General features: G+C 39.4%; 4 protein-coding genes across 6 annotated transcripts in view; 2 read left to right on the top strand and 2 right to left on the bottom strand.

Moving 5' to 3' along the window:
* The window catches only part of LOC109476354 (isoamyl acetate-hydrolyzing esterase 1 homolog), a 5,357-nt gene extending 2,364 nt beyond the window's left edge, over window positions 1-2,993 (top strand). The window contains exons 4-6 of the mRNA XM_019777283.1: window positions 1,195-1,356; window positions 1,913-2,031; window positions 2,544-2,993. Coding sequence (XP_019632842.1) covers window positions 1,195-1,356; window positions 1,913-2,031; window positions 2,544-2,723 — 461 coding nt within the window. The 3' untranslated portion in view covers window positions 2,724-2,993. The remainder of the gene's footprint in view (window positions 1-1,194; window positions 1,357-1,912; window positions 2,032-2,543) is intronic.
* A 4,027-nt stretch (window positions 2,994-7,020) lies between these two features.
* Window positions 7,021-10,619, bottom strand: LOC109476357 (glucose-induced degradation protein 8 homolog). Of its 3 annotated transcripts, none has more exons than XM_019777288.1 (5): window positions 10,523-10,603; window positions 9,554-9,710; window positions 8,255-8,451; window positions 7,675-7,872; window positions 7,021-7,232 (listed from the first exon to the last, which is right to left on the bottom strand). In XM_019777288.1, the coding sequence occupies exons 2-5, from the start codon at window positions 9,669-9,671 to the stop codon at window positions 7,059-7,061; spliced, it is 687 nt and encodes a 228-aa protein (XP_019632847.1). In that variant the 5' UTR covers window positions 9,672-9,710; window positions 10,523-10,603; the 3' UTR covers window positions 7,021-7,058. The 3 variants fall into 3 exon arrangements, with proteins under 3 accessions (XP_019632847.1, XP_019632845.1, XP_019632846.1); XM_019777286.1 differs by having other exon boundaries at window positions 7,039-7,232; window positions 9,530-9,714; window positions 10,523-10,619; XM_019777287.1 differs by having other exon boundaries at window positions 7,039-7,232; window positions 9,554-9,714; window positions 10,523-10,619.
* Window positions 10,620-10,807: 188 nt separating this feature from the next.
* LOC109476331 (proteasomal ubiquitin receptor ADRM1-like) lies at window positions 10,808-16,646 on the top strand. Its single transcript, XM_019777254.1, has 10 exons — window positions 10,808-11,086; window positions 11,767-11,883; window positions 12,652-12,793; window positions 13,046-13,114; window positions 13,498-13,603; window positions 13,877-14,034; window positions 14,583-14,683; window positions 15,113-15,214; window positions 15,752-15,854; window positions 16,233-16,646. Exons 1-10 carry the CDS (start codon window positions 10,892-10,894, stop codon window positions 16,331-16,333), a joined length of 1,194 nt encoding a protein of 397 aa, XP_019632813.1. The 5' UTR covers window positions 10,808-10,891; the 3' UTR covers window positions 16,334-16,646.
* A 1,827-nt stretch (window positions 16,647-18,473) lies between these two features.
* Window positions 18,474-19,684, bottom strand: LOC109476244 (C-type lectin domain family 4 member M-like). The gene is made up of 3 exons (XM_019777128.1): window positions 19,458-19,684; window positions 18,888-19,099; window positions 18,474-18,514 (listed from the first exon to the last, which is right to left on the bottom strand). The coding sequence occupies exons 1-3, from the start codon at window positions 19,682-19,684 to the stop codon at window positions 18,474-18,476; spliced, it is 480 nt and encodes a 159-aa protein (XP_019632687.1).
* Window positions 19,685-20,049: the final 365 nt, after the last annotated feature.

The following is a 20,049-nucleotide window of genomic DNA, read 5'->3' as shown; positions in this document are numbered from 1 at the left end:
TGACCTCTGACCTGACCAATGACATGATTTGTTGTACGGCTGTCACCATGGTGACTGGTCTTGGGGTTTACATAATGTTGCAATTTCATAGTCTGCTCTGCTCCTGTCACCATATACTAGTAGTACATGTATGTGAATGTATTTGAGTAAGAATTAACAGAGGAAACCATGTCCGAAGGTAAACATTATGCATTTGCTTTGCAAATGTTACTTCTCTAGTTAATTTGTAAATTAGTTACCTATTCTCTTTTTACAGGAAATGTGACATCATCTGCCGAGGTTTCTCTGGTTACAACACAACGTGGGCCAACATGATCCAACCACAGGTCATCAACCAGGAGAACGCCTCCGATGTCGTACTAGTCATTATATTCTTTGGTGCTAACGACTCTTCCTTAAAAGGTAGGGATGGTAAACACATCAACATAAATCAACTTTTTTGTTTTGTTCTTAAACTAACTTTAATTGTTTCTAGGTATGGAAGCACTGTTTTGGGTAGCTGAGATGTGGGTTTGTCTCTCTGTTATGCATGGTGGATGGGAGGTGATTTTGACGTATGATTGACAATGAAGCAAGCCTGTACTGTAGTGTAAATGGAATTCAGGAAGTGGTGTAATACCCAATTGAATTACATCATACAATATACAGTCCCCTCCATAGTTCTGATACATTCATGAAGACCCAAAACACTTCTGTAGTTTCATAACCTGTCACGAACTTTGACATCTACCCTTGACCTTAACACCTGTTTCAGAGGAGAACCACAACAGCATGTAACACTGGAAACTTGTTTTTCTAGTTTGATAACCTTTCATGAACTTTGACATTTAACCTTGACCTTTGCCCCTGTTTCAGAGGAGAACCCACAACAACATATACCACTGGAAAGCTACAAGATCAACCTCAAGAACTCAAAACACTTGTTTTTCTAGTTTGTTAACCTTTCATGAACTTTGACATTGACCCTTGACCTTTGCCCCTGTTTCAGAGGAGAACCCACAACAACATGTACCACTGGAAACTTGTTTCCTAAAGTTTGATAACCTTTCATGAACTTTGACATTTACCCTTGACCTTTGCCCCTGTTTCAGAGGAGAACCCACAACAACATGTACCACTGGAAACTTGTTTCCTAAAGTTTGATAACCTTTCATGAACTTTGACATTTACCCTTGACCTCTGTCCCTGTTTCAGAGGAGAACCCACAACAACATGTACCACTGGAAAGCTACAAGAAGAACCTCAGGGACATGGTCCACTACCTCCAGGGTCAGGGCATCGGCCCCGAGAAGATCATCCTCATCACCCCACCTCCACTGGACGAGGCTGAATGGAGGAAGGTCTGTAAAGAAAAAGGTAGGACAAGTCATAGATCACTTAACCTAATATCAAAACAAGACCATAGTATGTTCAGGACAAAAGATACAAAAACCGGAAGTTCTGCTTCAGTACCAAGGTCATCCACCAGGATGCCCATATTTGACCTTGGTCTTCCTAACACCTACCCACATACCAAATATCATTACAATCCAGCCAAAGGTTCAAAAGTTATGCTGGCCGCAAATGTCTGGAAACACACGCAGACAGACAGACGGACACACACAGACACGCCAAAAACATACCTCCATTTTTCATGGAGGTTATTAGATGGCCTTGCTTTCTCATTGTCTAGAGACTCTGGATCGACTGCTGTGATTTTAAACATTTGTTTTTAAATGCTACAGTTTGCTCTTAATCAAGAGATGCAGTTTAATGAAGAAAAGGGCAGATAGGATAACATAATGATTAAATATACTTCCCAACATTTGTTTGGAGGTTAGGGAACAGGCCGCAGGAGGTGCTTTCATTGTTTTTCTGGAGTGTGAATATATGCTGTGTAACAGTTTTGTATTTTTGGTACATGTACTTGCAGGTCTAAAGTTGAACAGGTTGAATGCAGTGACTGGACAGTATGCCAAGATGTGCTGTGAGGTGGCTGTGGAGAAACAGACATCCTGTGTAGACCTTTACACCTACATGCAGAATGAGAAGGTAAAATTAGACAGCTCTCCCTTTCTTTCTCTCTTTCTCTCCCTCTCAAAACCTGTCTCTCTCCCTGTCTACTAGTATCTATTTTGTTTGTTTGTCTTCATCTTTACATCTCCAATAGTGTCTAGTTATAGCTCAAATAAAGCATTCATAAAACTTAGCTCTACATAACTTTTTACGACAAATGTTACAGTTTGTACTAGTCAACTAAACTTTTTATTTACCTTCACAGACAAAAACATATTGTTTTTGCTCTGTTTCTTCTTCCTCTTCTTCATCTCCAAACAAATAAGGTCAGTGATCTGAACCACACAGTCTATCACCATGGTAACTGGTGTTGGGTTACATCATGTTGCAATTTTATAGCAGGAGGGATTTAGACTCCTGTCTGACCATTATATATGAATGTGTTTGAGTAAGAATTAACAGAGTAGACCATATGCAAAGGTAAACATTATGCATTTGCTTTGCAAATGTTACCTTTCTAGTTCAATGTTTTTTTATTGTTGTTCCAGGACTGGCGTAAGTTTCTCTCGGACGGGCTCCATCTCTCGAGGGAAGGGAGCCAGTTTCTCGCCCGGTGCCTTTCCCCCATCGCTCAGGACAAGACAGACCACCTCCCATTCATCTTCCCTCACTGGGACAGTATAGACACCAGCAACCCGGAGAAATCCTTGTTATACCGACACAACTAGGTCTTCTACTAACCCCCATACTCCGTATTAACCTCAGCAACTAACATAGACAACAGGATGGGTGCAAGTTTGGCTATGGGATCAGTGTCAAATTGCTTCTTTTTTTAAGCTAAAACATGGGTATGTGAGTACGTATAAGGGAGTCTAGTCATGGGGAGATTTTGTTTTCGGTGTAAAGTTGCTTGTTTGTTTGCGTTTTTTCCCCATTATAGTTACGTGATTAACAGTAGATTCACAGAAAAAGAGGCAGAAAATGGTGTAACTGCAGATTGACAGGAAGGTGAAATTGGTGGTCTCTTCACAGGTTGGGAGAGAGGTCAAATTGGAGGTCAAAATGGTGTACCCAGTTGTTTGTTTTGTCAAGCCAGGTTTGCTTAGTTCAGTTTACCACACTATGTTATTCCCATAGCTAAGCTGCATTTTCATCAATTGATCAATGAAAGTCAACGTACTGTCTTTTTAAGGCATAAGAAGTACTGAGAAAAAAAGGCGCAACCAACAAGAACTAAATAGAACCAGGTCTTAGTAGGCTGGTTGGTCGAGACTTTTCAGGAATTTCGAATCTACGACACATTTTAAACCACATTTTTAACGAAAGATGGTACAAATAGCATGGAGGACTTTGCACTAGAAGGCACATATGTACATGTCACTCACAAGTCACTGAGATGGCCTGTCGTTAAATAGGTCTAGAAAAACTGTATCAAACTGTTGACAAAATCATTAATTTTTTGCTTGTCAAATAAGTGGTTTTACAAGAGTGGTGATATGAATACACAGCCAAATTACCGTAAAGTCAGACATTTTCTGTTAGCTTATTCAGTAAACTCAATGCAGAGATACTGCAAAATGCTTTATTTATAGCAAGGCTAAATTGTAGTGGTCATGGAGCAACAAATTATCAGGGCTTGTTTTGTCCAGGTTTTTTAGGTTTACACTCACTGTACACATGTACGTGTGTAAGCATAGTAAGGCCACACCGACTTAATTTTATGGATGACATCCTCTGAAGACCCCCAAACTAGTGCACGCGGGTGAATAAAAAAAAAATCCCTCCAAAAATAAAAATGCTACTAAACCACAGGAATACAAAGCTGGTTTTGTGAACTTCTGGCAGTACATAGTGACGTATACGACAAGCCGGCACATGCTGGCTTTTTGCGGAATTATTGAATCATTACTGTACATAATGTACTGAGTTCTTGCTGCCATGGAGCTTCGGTAGCCTTGGTGCCATCCTCCAGGGTTACCACCGGCTCCATAATGTTGCTAACTACCATGGACTACCCAGGCCTAGAGCCTTGGAGGTGGACGTGATCTTTTTTTTTTGATAACAGGTGAAAATCAATGCGCGCGCGGATGTCATCCATAAAATTATGGTGGTGTGGCCTAACCTAACATACATGTATAATGTATGCAGCTTTTTTAAAAGAAGAAATGGACTGTATTGCTCTTCTACAATAACATCTCAGGAAGACATGGTTTTAAGTTTTTTTTTTCCCCAAAGAATCTTTTGAACTTTCTACATGTCAATTGAACTCACTTACTTACTGACGTAAGCTGTAACAATTAAAATGTTGGAGAAATTCATAAAATAGCCACTCCTTTTCTTCAATGTATGAGTATTGTATGAAAACCTTTTTGAAAATGTCAGCTTTAGTTCTATATCTACATAAAATGTACACTTTCAAGGTTAAAAAATTTTGAATTCCAACATTTATGTTGTGAACGCAAAATTTGATTTATAATTGCTATTACATGTACATGTGTCACACATTTCAGAATTTTTGTTGTAATGTTGTAAATGGTTTATAGAATTATTTGACGTATCAAATATTTATAAGTTTTTGAAGTCAAATTTCTCAGATACAGAGGACAAAAGTTTTGAACTTTTAAGCTTTTTAAAATGCTGTCCATATTCAGTTGAACTGAAAGTTGTCTATTTATGAGTGTAAAGCTTGATAATCAAATGGCTGTGTTTGGTGAAGGGTGTTAAAGGGGAATTGTGCAAGAGATGAGTGTAATTGTTGCAGCAAGATTATTGCATTGTGTGTTGCAGAATCTCCTTCCAGACCCACAGCTTGTGTGAGCTAGTTCACGGTTTGAACTTTGCATGTGTCAGGTCAAAACCGAAGGCCCCTAACTTGTAATTTAAAAGAAAAATTTTTGTAAAATTCTGTTGTTTTTTTCTCCAGTTTTTGTAAGTCAACGTTTCATCAGAATTTAGCCGGCTTAATACGATATCTTTTCTGCCACAAGGTTTGAAAACTATAGACTGGATATCGTCCCAAAATACGAGCATAGAAACTTAAATGAGACGTTCTGCCAACACATTATGGCTTTAGCGCAGGCACAGCACGTTCTGCCGACGTGCTAGTTCAAACCGTAAACTGGTTTATTCAATCTACTGGCCTGGTAGAGAAGGATTGTGTTGCATAGGTTGTACTGAAGTATACGATGTGCAAGTAAACAGTGTTGAGAAAGGTTTTCTGTGGTGGATGCATTGTAAGATTTAACTGCAATTTAGGATGACTGCAAATACATCGACTTCATATACACTCCTATTAACTTTATGTGTCTTTCTTACTTTGTTTACAAACTTTAAGAGAAACATTTTTTTGGCAATGCCACAGGGGCGAGCCTTATAATGAAGTATGTTATCAGTTTACTAGAGTTCTCCATATGCCCTGACACTTTGAACTAAGAGCAGACATTACCAGTAAAGAACAAGCTTAGATTTATTGAAATTGTTATGAATTCATTACAATCTGCATACCAACATACATGTGTATGGAGTTCATATTAGGCCACAGCAAGTAAATTTTATGGATGACGTCCTCCGCAGACTCCATATCTAATGCGATAGGGCGAAAAAAAAACAAGGTGGGCCAAAAAACGAAGATTCCTACATTTTTAAATTTTGACATCATAATCCTTAGTGAGCAAAAAATGATACCTAGTATATTGTGTTAAGTTTACTATCAACTACATGTATTACAACATCCATTTGTCACTGAAAAATAAAAGTTTTCAAGCATTGTACAAATGGTTTTGACTCAGTGGGAACATCGTGAATGAAATATTATCACTTAATCAAAGTAAAGACAAAGCAATAAATCAGAGCCTTTTCTTGTCTCCTCTCTTCATATTTATCTGCCATCCATATTCCGGCATGGCAACAGACATCTTAGCCCAATTTCGGCATGTTGACCACTGTCAGAGGGCAGCAAAATTTCTTGTTTTTCCCCCTCAAACCAGGCGAAAATTAATGCGCGCACTTATATCATCCATAAAAGTTACTTGCTGTGGCCTTATGACTGACTAAAATTTGACACAAGAAATTTGTTCAAGTGTTGAGTTAAGACTTGTTCAAGTATTACGCAAGAAGGAACTTGGGGACTTGTAAACTTTTACTTCTATAAATAAATAACAGAACTTTGAGTAAGATTAATGTTATACAGTTTGCTTTTTGAAATGTTTATAATACATTTAACAAAGGCATGAACTTTTCATAAAATCTAAGGTTCCAAAAACCAAGTCACTCTTCTCTCACACTTAACATTATAATTAACATTAATAATTAAAGAGAATACAGTACAAGTGTGATCCAACATACAAAGAACAAGAATAGTAGTAGATACAAAGTATGTACAAAGTATTATCTACATTTTCACATTTAGTCACTTATATGTCATTTCCTTTTTTGCTCATTTTGAATCCAAAACAGTAATATGGAATGACATTCTGTAGTACTGTGGTAAAGTTATAATTATCATTTCAAAACTGCAATGCTAAATCGTAGACCAAAATACTGCATTAAGAAGCAAGCTAAGGTAAATATAGTTGTAGTGACATACAGTATTATCCAATGAGGGGGAGTATCGGTCTGGTTTTCTGTTTTATCTATATGTAGATGGTGTGTCTTTTGTATATTTTTGTTTACCGAAGGAAAACATATTATTTTTGCTACGTTTCCTCTTCTTCTTCTTCCGTTCCAAACACTGAACTCTGACCTGGGCAATGACCTGATTTGTTGACGTCTCTCACCACGGTAACTAGTGTTGGGTTACATCATGTTGCAATTTTATAGTAGGAGGGATTTATACACCTGTCTGACCATGTATATGAATGTATTTGAGTACATGTAAAAATCATTTTAAATCAAATTTACAAGAAAATCTACATTGCGAGTCTTTTCAACAAGTAGAAAGCTTTCTTGCTTATTTATCTTGAATTTCATAATGATACATGTAGCTGTATCATAGCATCCTTACAATGGTGAAGTGGCTTTTTTTTTTACAAAGAAATTATCTATACGAGCATATTGAATAGCAGTCATTTTGGGTCTTCTATCTCTCCTTTGGCTAGGTCTGTCATGTGTGGGTATTTGACTTTTTTCTGGTCCAATTCATGTTGAGCCCATAGCAGCAGTTTGAGCATGTTGGCCAGCTTTGGGGTTGATTCCCTGTTCTCAACTTCTAAAATAGCCGAATTCAACTCACTAGCAACCTGAAAAATAAAAACAGTAAAAAATTTCACATGGTTATCTTGTCAAATATTAAAGAACTGTTTCACTATAGGTTGTATACAAACTAACTACACAATGTATTTTGTTCTCCTGAAAATGAGAGATTTTTATCAATGATTTCAACAATTGTAGAGAGTAAAATATATGTCATTTTCTGCTAATATGTAAATTTCTAGCTCCATGATATGACACCTGAGTGATGAAATGTTGTACAATCAATTTTCCAACATTGGCATTGAAAACATGTGTCCTAATGCAAGTTTTAGTTTGTTAAACTGTATTGTATCAGTTGGATCACAAGTTGGATAACTAGAGATTGTCAAAGTCAAAAGAAGAAAAAAAATCTCTAATTTTTTTCAGGACTGAAACAGGAAACATGACATTTTGTTTTCTAGGCCCAACACTTTTATAACACTTTCCTACCTTTTGTCTTTGAGACGGGTGAAGTAACTCTCCAAACGGCGAATCCTCTGGGTTCTCAAACGCCAGGAGAGCGAGGGTCTTTTCTAGTTCATTGAGAACATCTGCGTTTTCCTCCCCTCTCTCTGCCAGGTGTGTCTGTGCGTACTGCAGAGCCCCCTCCACATCCTTCTTCCTGATTAACTCTATCAGATGTTGTTGCTGATTGGTGGAGAGAAAATTAGATCAGTGACACATACATGCAAGCCTAACAGTATGTAAATCAGTCCTGAGTTCTAGGAACTTGATTGGTTAAGAAGAAATTGTCAGTCCTGAGTTCTAGCAATTTGATTGGTTAAGAAGAAATTATCAGTCCTGAGTTCTATGAATTTGATTGGTCAAGAAGAAATTATCAGTCCTGAGTTCTAGGTATTTGATTGGTCAAGAAGAAATTGTCAGTCCTGAGTTCTAGGAACTTGATTGGTCAAGAAGAAATTGTCAATTCAAACTGTGAACCATTTCATTATTATTGTCGCAAACATTTTGACCAATTCTGCATGCACAACGGGAATAGTTCATTTATTGTCTTATACATAAAACTTACCTGCAAGTGAAAGTAGAGATATCTGTTGTCATCTAACAGTTCAGGGTGGAGGTTGTTGACCAGAGCCATGGCCTCTTCGATCTCTCCCTTCTGGATGGCGTCTCGGATCTTTATTCTCTCGTCCAGGGATTCCGTGTCCATGTTCATCGGAATTCCCGCTTCAACACGGAACTTCTCAGCAGCCTCCTTAAACCCTTCTAATATAATGGATAATAGAAAGGAAAATCACTGTTTTTGGTGTTATTAAATTATTAAACTTCACAGAAAAATTGCACAGTCTGTGACAGACACACAAAAAAGACCACAGTAATTAATGTACAATGTATACACAGTTACAAAAAAAAACATGACATTTACATGAAAAAGCAAGTTGCTACATCATACGTGTATAAGGCCCCTAGACAGTGATAGCTGAGCAACAATTGAGCTGCAACAAAGTATGATTTGCGTCACTTTCATTTCATAATTGGCATTTGATTTGGATGTGATTTTTTAAAGCATTTAAGGCATGATAAAAAGATGACAAAATACGAAAAAGATTTCTTCTTTGTGTATGAAATTCATTGCATAACGTGTCAAATGTTTGGCAGCAGACTGTCCTATGTTGCTCAACGATCATAGTGTCAGTGGAAAGAGGGTGTTAGTACTAATAGAAGTCACCATTAAGATTAATAAGAAAACGAGGTAGGACTTTGCAGGTGTAGGATCAACTTATTTGTACTTATAATTTGTGTTACTTTTTGTCAAAATCTGTGACCCTAGCATGTCCAGAACACGAGATATCAAAACCGGAAGTTCTGCTGCAGTACAAACAAAAGCCACCAGGGGGCCCAGAAGCTAATCATTTCTAGGTCTCATCAAGACCTACCCACCTACTACCAAGTTTCATGACAATGCTTCTTGAGTTATGCTCAGTTCACAGACAAACGGACAAACGGACAAACGCTACTCTGTATCTGTATCGGTATAACCGCCCTTTGGCGTAACACACCAGCTTCGCAGGCATGCAGCGCGGTGGCAGCTAGCAATATGATATCACACCGAATGGCTTGTTACACTCAATCGTTGCACATTTGATTGCAGGAGTTGTTCAAAGCTTTCTAGTGATGATGCCCCAACTGTGCTTGGTGGCAACGAGTTCCAGTCTACGATAGTTCTGGGGAAATACTGAAAACATAACCTTCTTGACGAAGGTAATGAATCAAATCAAGGGACATCCTACACCCTGCAAACTCCGTACCAGCGTTCCCCAGCTCCGCTGTACCTCATCCTTACCTGAACTGCCTGAAGAAAACTCACCGGTCACTAGGTAGTTCATGATGAGTCTGTTCATGTCTGCGCGGGAGATGTGCAGACTGTTGAGCCGGTCCATCCACTCCTGTTTGCTGATCTCCTCGTGTTTCTCCGTAAAACTCATGCTTGTCCCCAGGATAGCTGTGTGACGTGGGATGGGCTTCTAGCTGGAACACATGCATGGTTAATTGGTCACGTGTGTTACTAGTGCTGTGTAACTAAACCCACATTTAGGTTCAGGTCCGGATTCAAGTCCAGAGGTTTAGGTTTAGTTCCAGACTTGTAAGTCCGGACCTTAACCAAATTGCATCTACAAAATTGCATGTTCGCAACCTTGCAATGTTGTATTGGCAAAACTGTGGCAAGGAGGCCGACACTTGACAATGCCCAATGGCAATGTTTTCTTCATTTTGCAGCACATCTAGCAATCTATGGAAGGTTTTAGGTGTTTTGGAAAGGAAAGGGGTAGGTGACATGGTTTTTTTGTAGTAAGTCCGGAATCGGTTCTTGACTTTTAGTTTTTGGGGGCTTGAACTGTAACATTTTTCCAAGCATTATGTACATAATTTCTATTAGTATTACTACTAGTACTAAATTACTAGCATACTAGTACTTTTGTGGGAATGCCCCTATCGTATATTTTGGAATAGCCCAATCTGCTAAAGCCATCATTCAACGTTCCTATAACCATGATGGACTTAGTTGTGTAGGATCTATAACAATATTTTAGAGCTTCCTACTTTTAATAATCATACTATATTTTGTCACAAAGTTAGAAGCGGGCTGACCGCGATACCGGCTGACCACACAAGGGAAAATTTTGGAGGGGGGGGGGGCGCCATTTTTACCAACAGACCATTTATCAAATTGCTGCTTTCACAAAACGCTACACTGAGGACAGCCACCTTAAAGACAACTATCATATCTTAGATAACATGACGAAGATCACTTAAAGAAGATTTTTGAGATGATTACCTTGCGACACGTCGCAAAACTGCCGACCTTTCTTCGCACTTTTTTCCAAACCTTCTTCGTTCCAGACAACCCTAGGGACGAGTTTTCAATCCCAGCATGCAGCGTTTGCATTTCCGTTTATTTTTCAACAATGAAGCTTAAATGGATAAAATTTTACTAATTATGAATAATAAATAAATCTATTATGATTTATTAAAGATATGATAAGTGATGACTAAAAGTTTATATTTTGTAAGTGAATTTCTGGGAACGAGATGGTGTTGTACTCTCGCGAGATTACGTTTCCTCTCGAGATATCACGAGACACTGCAGGTCGAAGAACGATAAAAAATCGTCTGAAAAAGTTTCTGCGAATTTTTAGTCTCAAAAATGTCGCTTTTTGGTGGTCAGACTTCCTCCCGCTCCAGTAGTAAGTATCTACTGGAGTTTCGGGCAGGGAAGATGAATCTTAAGGGCACGACAGTGACGGCAGACAAGAGAAAGGGGACCGTGTACCTGCACCAAACGGACGATTCTCTCATGCACTTCTGCTGGAAAGATCGCACGAGCGGTACCGTGGAAGACGTAAGTACTTTGTTTCCGCAGAAATCTGTAACATCTTAAAAAATTGGTAAGATTATTCCAGCATTGATGTCTTAAACACGACATTTTGGGGTTTAGTGAATCGTCATTCGTTATTTTAAACGTTGAATTAGGTGCAACGAAATGGCTGAGTCACGAAAATAAGCCGTTGAAGGGGGAGGGGGGCGATACTGTAGTGTGGCTTGCCAAAAATTCTGTTGTCGAATGAAAGATAGAACCATGAGCATCTATGTGCCATTGGTATGTTGGGTTCAGCAGTCTTTTTTTTAAGGAAAGTCAAGACAGTAAAGTTGTGCAGCAATATATACAAAAATTATCTCCATGCAAATTATTATATGATAAATTTGTATATTGTTTCACAATGAATATTTTATAATTATGCACATGTACTTTTGCCTCATTCTTACAGCATATTGCAATCTAGTTGAGATTGTTTTTTTTAGGGGTAATATTCAATGAAGATCTTGCATTGAGTATAATAATACCTCAATATGTTGTAATAATATGATAATACATGTAGGTAATACCTCTCTGTTAGAGGTTATCATCAATATCCTGCAGATGAAAATTAAAATGACAAACTGAATTCTGAATGAAATGATTTATTTTGATTTAATTTATGATTAATATTGACAGATTAATTTCTATATTTCCTCCTCCAGGATCTCATCATTTTCCCAGATGACTGTGAGTACAAGCGTGTCCCACAATGCACCACAGGCCGTGCCTATATCCTGAAGTTCAAGTCTTCTAACCGCAAGTTCTTCTTCTGGATGCAGGCAAGTTTCCCAGAACAACATTCATTTTCCGGAAGTACATGTAAAATTTAGGTTTCAAAGGATTTTAGATCCATACATAAAACATGAAAATTTCATTAATTCTTTGAATAGTTTTGTTATTTTCCTGCTATTATTGTTGTCTTTGTTTTAAATTTGGTTCCTCTAGTAATAATGATAATTATGATTTCATACCACTTCATGGTGTGGTGAAACATATTGTTTTCTTTATGTTTCAATTTTGTAGTATTGGAGAGAGCCTAAGATAAACCACCAGGTTTCTGGCCCTCCCATGCATGTTTATTTATTTCTGAAATGTTATATATTGTTTTATTTGTAAGTGCAAACAATAAACAAACAAGTATCAACAAACAAACAAAGAAGTCAGTAAAACATGATTTGACTTGTTACAAACATCTCAGTTTCTATATTTTGTTGCTGGTATTTTATAAACAAGTAGAACTACATTTTTTTTTACATTTTTTCCATCAAGAATGTGCTTGATAGTAGTGTACAATATTTAGTACATACATAAATCTAGATGCATTGATTCACCCATATAATAAATAGGTGCAAAACTCCAATTTTGGGTGCACAAAAGTGCTTATGCAGATACCTTGTACCATGTACTGAAATTAGCCTTTTTTTTGCATATTGTTGTATGTACATGTAACAATACTGCTAAAACCAATAGACATGGTCTAATTAACTAAATTAGTTGATATAGACTCTACTTTTTTCTGACATTTTATATTTTACCTTGTCTTTCAGGAGCCCAAGACAGACAAAGACGATGATTATGAGAAGAAAGTGAACCAGCTGCTGAACAACCCCCCCACCCCGGGGTCCAGTGACAGCAGGGGTGGGGGCTCCGCAGGCATGCCCGACCTGGGCGCCCTGGGGGCACTCGGAGGTAAGGCACTCAAGGTCGCAGAACACAGTTTTCGCCCTATAGGGATTTTTATAGGCAGGGCTCGAAATTAAAGGTGGTCTGATGGACATTTTTGGGACAATAGAAAAATAACCAACATCAGAATGTCAGCCCTTCTTTTGTTTATCAGGCACACGTCCCGGCTTTTAGATCTGGAAAAGTCGCCCCCTCCCCCCCAACACACACACACACACATACACATCACAATGTCTAACTTGTATTGTTCTTTCCCAGGAGACACCAGTGGGCTGCAGAGCATGCTGGGAAACATGGACCAGCAGCAACTGATGCAGTTGTTGGGAGGTGAGAAAAATTGACAAGGTTTTTAATCGGACATTTCTCCTTATTCAGTGAATTCTGAGTGGGGAAGGTAAATTTTGTCTTTTTACAGGTAATTTTCAATGTTACTTGTAGCATTTCAGGTACGCAGAAAAAAAAGTTTCTTTACTTGAGCCCTACAGTAAGTTTTTGTAGCTTGTTGATGTAAGGAACCATAGTTTAAGGTCCAAGGTATTTATGGGTAAGGTCATCATAGCTTGTCGCTATTTCTCTCAGCAAAAGTCCGAGCAGCTTCACTGGCCTCCTGGAGGTCTGAGTCTGTGCAGGTCGGCGAGAGTCTGGGTAAGGTAAAAAGCATTCTATGATTGTATGTAGTTTAACAAGTGTTTTTGTTTGTTGTTTACCAGGTCTAGGTGGGATGGGCGGCCTTCCTGGGGGGCTTGGAGGTTTGCTAGGCAACGGTCGCCCCAGCACGGGAGGGACCGCTGGGTCTGCGACACCCTCCACCGCCACGTGAGAACTTTCACTTTTAAAATAATCCGAGAACTAACAAATTAAATTGGTTTAGCCTTAACATCCCATCTGTAGTTTCTAAATATTGTGTCGGGAAAGGTATTGCTGCAAAAGGCAAAACTCTGATGCAACGTTGACCAAACATCCAACAAAAACGGTGAAAAATCAAGGTTTTCGCAGGTGCCGATGTGTCTGCTACAGGTGTGATGTAGTGAGGCTAAGACTTAAGAGTTGGCATTTAACTTGTTTTCATCCCCCCTTCCCTGCATACAGTACTACTCCCCGTCCTGCCACTGCTGCTGCCAGTCTCCCCTCCCAGAGTCAGACTCCAACAACACCCGCCCCTGCAGCTACAGCCACGGCCACCGGGGGCGCTAGTGCACCACGCATCCAGCTCAGCGACCTGCAGAACATCCTGGCTGGCATGAACGGTTAGTAGTACCGCATGTCTGACATTTGCTGCCTTCTGATTGGATGGTAGAGTTGTTTGGGTCACCGTGATTGGTTACAGAGACTATAAGACAATTGGTAATTGGTGGATTTGTGCAATTTCAATAGTACTAGTATGTCCACAATTGTACACTTTTTGTACACCTACTGTATTGATGTCAATAGGAAGTCTGCTAGTAATGTATTAAAAAAAAGAATGCCACCAATGTCTTATTGCTGACATTCAGATTTGGTTATATTTTACATTAGTTATTATTTGTTTATCAGTAAAATTTTGTCGGTTTATATGAGTACTTCGAGACACCAACCTTTTGATATTATCCAAAGTATCAGAGAACTGTCAAAGATTATTAAGCATAGAATTCAGGCCCAGAATAGGATGAAAACAGTATGATGCAGGACTGTCAAGTATTATTAAGAATTGACGTCCAGAATAGGATGAAAACAGGATGATGCAGGACTGTCCAAGATTATTTGAAGCATAGAATTCAGGACCAGAATAGGATGAAAACAGTATGATATTTTACAGCGGCTCCAGCAGACGGAGGTGCCCAAGCGGAGGAGCCGCCTGCCGTGGACCTGTCTCACGCTCTCACACCAGAGAACATACGACCCATCCTCAACAACGAGGTATGCAGGGATTAATTATTATCAGCTTTGCAGAAGGGAAACATATTGTTTTTGGTCTAGATCTGTTTTGTCTTCCTCTCCAAACAAGGACCAGACAGCTGTCTAGTGCTGTGTACCTAAACCCTCATTTAGGTTCAGGTCGGGATTCAAGTCCAGAGGCTTAGGTTCAGTTCCGGACTCGTCAGTTGGACCTAAACCCATAGCTTATACAAAATTGCATGTTGGCAACCTTGTAATGTTGTTTGGGCAAAACTTTGGCCACATAACATCATAAACATTGAGGCCGACACTTGACAATGCCCGATGGCAATGTTTTCCTAATTTTGCAGCACAGATTTTGCAATTTATGGAAGGTTTCAGGTGGTTTGGATTTTTCTATTATTGCTTCAGGTTTTTTTTTTTTTAAGTTGCTTGTTTTTTTTATTCCAGGCTTTTGCCAGTCAACTGATGAAGCACATGCCAGAGGGAACAGAGTTACCCCGAACACCAGAGGAGCTCAGTAACACTGTACAGGCACCACAGTTTCAACAGGTCAGTGTAATACATCTACATCTATGTGGCACTGAAAATTTACGCTTGCAAAACATAGTGTCCAGTTGAGATGTGTCTACCTTAATCAGTGGGGGTGGTGGTAAAAATATAAGACATCTGCCACCACAGTATACATATAGAATACAACACGGGGTATTCCGTATCGCCCGAGGTACCAGCCTGACCGTGCGTCGGATCGCCCGACGGCCAAAGGGTGATGTGGAATACACCATGTTGTATGCTATTTATGTCATACCCACCCAAGAAAATGCCTTTCCGTGCGAAATGAGCAAAAATTTGGTGTCCCTAAACCCAAAAAATGCAACAACATCAATTCGAATTTTCAAAAGCGGGTAGGTCCAAACACGTTCGAAGCGTTCTTTGGAACATTTGGAAGCCCGATCCGTATGCGGTAAGAACACGGGCCGGAACACCCGTATCGAACATAATCGCGGCCCAGGTATGACATATATATATATTTTTATGGTTTTGGAAGGGTAAGCTGTCTACAATTCCTTGACCTGTATGTTTATACAGGCTGTGAGTATGTTCAGTGCAGCTCTACGGTCAGGACAGTTGGGCCCACTCATGAACCAGTTCAACCTGGGCAAGGAGGCAACAGAAGCAGCAGCTAAAGGAGGTTAGGAACAACTTGTATTAAATTTTGCATTGTAGATACTTGTGTAGGTAGGTTTCTGTAACTGTAAGGCCACACTGATTTAATTTTTTAAGGATGATATACCCGCGCGCATTCATTTTTGCCTGTTCTCCAAAAAAAAAACCCACTGACCTGGGTGCCATCCTCCATAGTCCATGGTAGCTAAGAACAATACGGAGCCAGTGGTAACTACAGAGGACGGCACCCAGGCAAAAAAGCTTCTCTAGCAACTGCTACACTACATGTACATGTATGTAAGGGCCACTAATTATATGATAACAATCGTCATTGTTGTTCTTGTTGTTTCATAATATAATGTCTGCCAGTCAGAGCATACATAATTTATCCCCTTTTTTTCAGATGTGGTAGCGTTTGCAAAGGCCTTACAGAAAAAAGAGGGAGGGAAGGAGGGAGAGGACTCAGAGAAGAAAGAAGACGACGATAGCATGAGTTTGGACTAGAGAATTAGATATCCTCTACAACACCAACTTGTACTGTATATCCTACCTAGTCAAGAGTGTTTCAAAGCTTACAGTTTGGGAAAAATAATAGAAATCAGTGTCAATATTGCAGTATTATATCAACTGTAGAATCAAAAGAAATTTTTCAGCATCATTATCCAGTATTGGAAGTTAGAGAAGTTTTGTTTATGTCTCATATTAAACTTTCACACTGCACATGCACATAGTTTAAACTACCAACCAGCTTCTTAACACTTTGATTGCAAAGGGATATCTGGTCTTTAAAAAGTATGAAATAAAGAATACAGAAGAACAGCTGATTGTGCTCATTCTTGTAATGTTGGAATCAAAAGGAATTTCAGTCTTCTCACTAGTATTATTACAATTGAATATATTAAGTGATGGTATACAAAGCATTTGCTGCAGTGTTTGACCTTTTTGCATACTACATGTACATCCACAGAATTCTATAGTGTCATGACAATGTTCTATATGGTCTCATAACAGTGTTCTTTATGGTCTCATAACAGTGTTCTATATGGTCTCATAATAATGTTCTCTATGGTATCATGACTGTTCCATATGGTCTCACAACAATGTTCTATGTCTCATAACTGTTCTATATGGTCTCATAACAGTGTTATGGTCTCATAACACTGTTCTGTATGGTCTCATAACTGTTTTATGTGGTCTCATAACAGTGTTTTATATGATCTCATAACAATGTTCTCTTATGGTCTCATGACTGTTCTATATGGTCTCATAACAGTGTTCTGTACTGTTCTATACAATCTGAATATGGATGTCATGTGCTAGAACATGCTATTGAAAATGGGTTATTGCCCCTATCATGCTATGATGGTACTTGCAATAAAGAGTGCAATTAGGACATTTCATACTTGCATTTTGTGATGAAGATACACATAAGTTGCTTATTTTTACTTACCCTGGCATGCATGTACAAATGTAGTACCCATGCAAATGTGTGAACTAGCCGAATTCATAAATTAAGTTTGAAAGACAACACATCAGATTGCAAGAGATATTTCATTGGTGTCCATAATGCTAAAAATAAGTTATAATATACAATTATTGCTGGCAATCGTCCTTTCCATGGATTCTGTTGCATTCTGGGAATTCACGGATTCTTACCCAAAATGCACCATACCTCCCAGAATGCAACGGGTTCCGCCCAACGCTCCATATATGGCACCAACAATGACGTCAATGCTCATAGCATTGACTTTTGCCTCACCCTTCAAAACAACGAAAAGACTGAAGATCACGTTGCGACTAAAATAAACCATGACAAAGTAAACTACATGCTTAGGTTTCCAGCGTTTCTAAGGGGACCAATGGTTGCGTGTATACCTGTAACAGTCGTTATGACACCGAAAACAAAAGGAAAGACATCGGATACCAGTTATGTGAAAAGATCACCCTTGATGTACTAGGTACCTTTTGAGATTCAAATGAGATTCGCTTGAGTTAGAGTGCTCGTCTTTCCGTGTGGGTCTGGGAAAGTGTAAATGTAAGCCGACCAGAAACGTGTTCTTAGTTTCCCCTAATCGCCGGAAATCTTGATTTGAGAAGTTTGGATTGTTTCTGTTCCTTGGATTCTGGGGTGACCCACCAGTTGGCTAGAACAGGTATGTTTACTAAGATTCTATGGACAGCTGTGTCATGGCGGATATTACTTGGTGTGTGTGTATGTCGCAGTAGACTTTGGGAGACAAATACTTTAAGTTCAGACTCGTCAGTTGGCTAGTACAGGTACATATATGTTTACTATTAAGCTCTATGGACAGCTGCGTCATGGGGGATATTACTTGGCGTGTTAAGATTTCGTTATTCCGACCGAAATGTCTGTGAAAGATTGCTAAACTGTGACGCGTAGTTAAGGTAAGGGCTCGGCCATCTTTGTTGTACCATCGCACAGGTCAGAGTGCCCCCGAAGTTCACCCGAACTGGTGATCGGGAACAGATTCGGGGGAAGCTTGTGAATGTGTGACGGGCTGAATCAAACGGACACACATCACATCGTGGTGATCGTATACTTCAAAATCCTTGCTTGGTTCTTGTTGCTTGCTTGATATCCACACGTGACGTTTTGGTACTTCACATCCACACGACCCGACGTCTACAGGGGTTGGATCTGAAACTGTTTCACGCCAGAAGTATCTAAGGAAAAAAAGCAAAATATATAATATTTTAAGCATTTTCATTTGCAATGGCCTGCCTGTCCCGACCAGAGGAAAGAAATCCTTTAATTATGAACTGTGTCAAAATCTTGGGCTAATTTCTTATTTATGCTGCAAATTATCGTAATATTTTCTTTAAAAAATGATACACAATGTATTCCTGTGTTTAATTCTTAACATTTATGAATATCAATAACATGTAGAATTTAGACTTGTAATCATTTGAAAATAATTCCGAGATTTACCAAAAACTGTTGAACAACGCTGCAGTGACTTCAATGAGGTTCTTTAAAATGCCTCAGACCTACAGATATGTACCAAGCATGAGTAACAAGAAGAACAAATGCACAAACCTGGTAGAACAATTTCACAGATGAAACTCTCCTTGTAACGACAGTTCAAGTCGTACCACAGGTCTGAGGAGTAGGCGGCGCAGTCGTCGTCGCCCCGCTCACTGTTGGGCTGTCCCGGCGCCCAGTCTCTGTAGCCAGCTGTCCAGGTGTTCAAAGGGGTCCCGTCTATCCATTTCCAGTACCCCTCCTGTACCCTGTCGTGCAAGCCGAACCTGTTGAAAAAATTGCCTTCATTATGAAATCTAGGTAGTCATGAAGGTTGAAGAAATGGCTCAACACACAGAGTAATATCATATTGGCATGGTGAATAATAGACTCTTCATTTTCATTCCTTCACATTTTCTTTTTGTCCTTTGGAATGGATTTTGGCATTCTGCGACATAAGTATCGTTTTCCCAGTATTTTTTTTTAATTTACGGCATATATTTGCTCATTTTGCAGCTACATTGAACGACGTACAGTATGGTCGAAAACTTCCATACAATCAAATCAACATGGCCTTATATAGGCACCAAAGACTGTTCTTACTTAGCAATCTTTAATTTTTTTATGTTATTAAAAAAAACGAACCAAATGCCGTGGGAGATGTCTTCCTCGTTCATGAGTGTGAGGAGGAAGGCGTTGATTCTATCGTCTCGGGGCATGGCGAGGGTGCCCCCACCGGCCTGGCAGGTCTTAGCCGCTTCGGAGAACGACTTGCGCTCGTTGAACAGCTTGTAGCAGACCGCGCGGTACTTCTTGTACCCTTTAGGGCAGGTTCCTGAAAAATACAGTCCGGTTATTTTTTTTTTTAGCATGGGAACGCTTCGGCACTCCAAATAGTAATTTGAATATTTGTCCTCCTGGCTTGAAACAACGTTAACATTTGTTTTGGCGACGTCTCAGGGAGGAGCCTAATGGTACAGTATTGTGTGCAGTTCGCAAGATTTCTAGGAATTGTACAGGCATTTTTTTCCACAGGCATGGAATGTCCACGGGAATGTCTCCCAGCTCTGTTTGTTGACATGCCCACATTCCTGGAAACCCTTGGGAGAACCTGTCTGCCGGATGCCCTACATGTACTTTCTGTGACCCCGGGGCTCGTTAACTATACATTAAGGGGAGGGGGGGGGTACCAAGACTTCCTCAAAATTATGAGCTTATGGCAGTGCCATGCAAACAA

This window comes from Branchiostoma belcheri, unplaced genomic scaffold, assembly GCF_001625305.1.
Source record: "Branchiostoma belcheri isolate BF01 breed outbred unplaced genomic scaffold, Haploidv18h27 scaffold37, whole genome shotgun sequence".
In the NCBI taxonomy this organism is placed as follows: domain Eukaryota; kingdom Metazoa; phylum Chordata; class Leptocardii; order Amphioxiformes; family Branchiostomatidae; genus Branchiostoma; species Branchiostoma belcheri.
The sequence above is the reverse complement of the archived record's forward strand: the minus strand, read 5'-3'. Positions and strand labels throughout refer to the sequence as shown.

What these genes read in the sequence shown, in the direction of transcription:
- LOC109476357 (XM_019777286.1), bottom strand. Translation starts at nt 9,671, where the DNA reads ATGAGTTTTACGGAGAAACACGAGGAGATCAGCAAACAGGAGTGGATG. An exon ending in ATCTCTACTTTCACTTGCAG is followed by an intron (nt 7,873 to 8,254) that starts GTAAGTTTTATG and finishes TCCACCAATCAG; the next exon opens with CAACAACATCTGATAGAGTT. An exon ending in ACCCGTCTCAAAGACAAAAG is followed by an intron (nt 7,233 to 7,674) that starts GTAGGAAAGTGT and finishes TTTATTTTTCAG; the next exon opens with GTTGCTAGTGAGTTGAATTC.
- LOC109476331 (XM_019777254.1), top strand. Translation starts at nt 10,892, where the DNA reads ATGTCGCTTTTTGGTGGTCAGACTTCCTCCCGCTCCAGTAGTAAGTAT. An exon ending in GCGACACCCTCCACCGCCAC is followed by an intron (nt 13,604 to 13,876) that starts GTGAGAACTTTC and finishes CCCTGCATACAG; the next exon opens with TACTACTCCCCGTCCTGCCA. An exon ending in AGGCACCACAGTTTCAACAG is followed by an intron (nt 15,215 to 15,751) that starts GTCAGTGTAATA and finishes ATGTTTATACAG; the next exon opens with GCTGTGAGTATGTTCAGTGC.
- LOC109476244 (XM_019777128.1), bottom strand. Translation starts at nt 19,684, where the DNA reads ATGCTAAAAAAAAAAATAACCGGACTGTATTTTTCAGGAACCTGCCCT. An exon ending in GACATCTCCCACGGCATTTG is followed by an intron (nt 19,100 to 19,457) that starts GTTCGTTTTTTT and finishes TTTTTTCAACAG; the next exon opens with GTTCGGCTTGCACGACAGGG. An exon ending in CTGTGAAATTGTTCTACCAG is followed by an intron (nt 18,515 to 18,887) that starts GTTTGTGCATTT and finishes TTTTTTCCTTAG; the next exon opens with ATACTTCTGGCGTGAAACAG.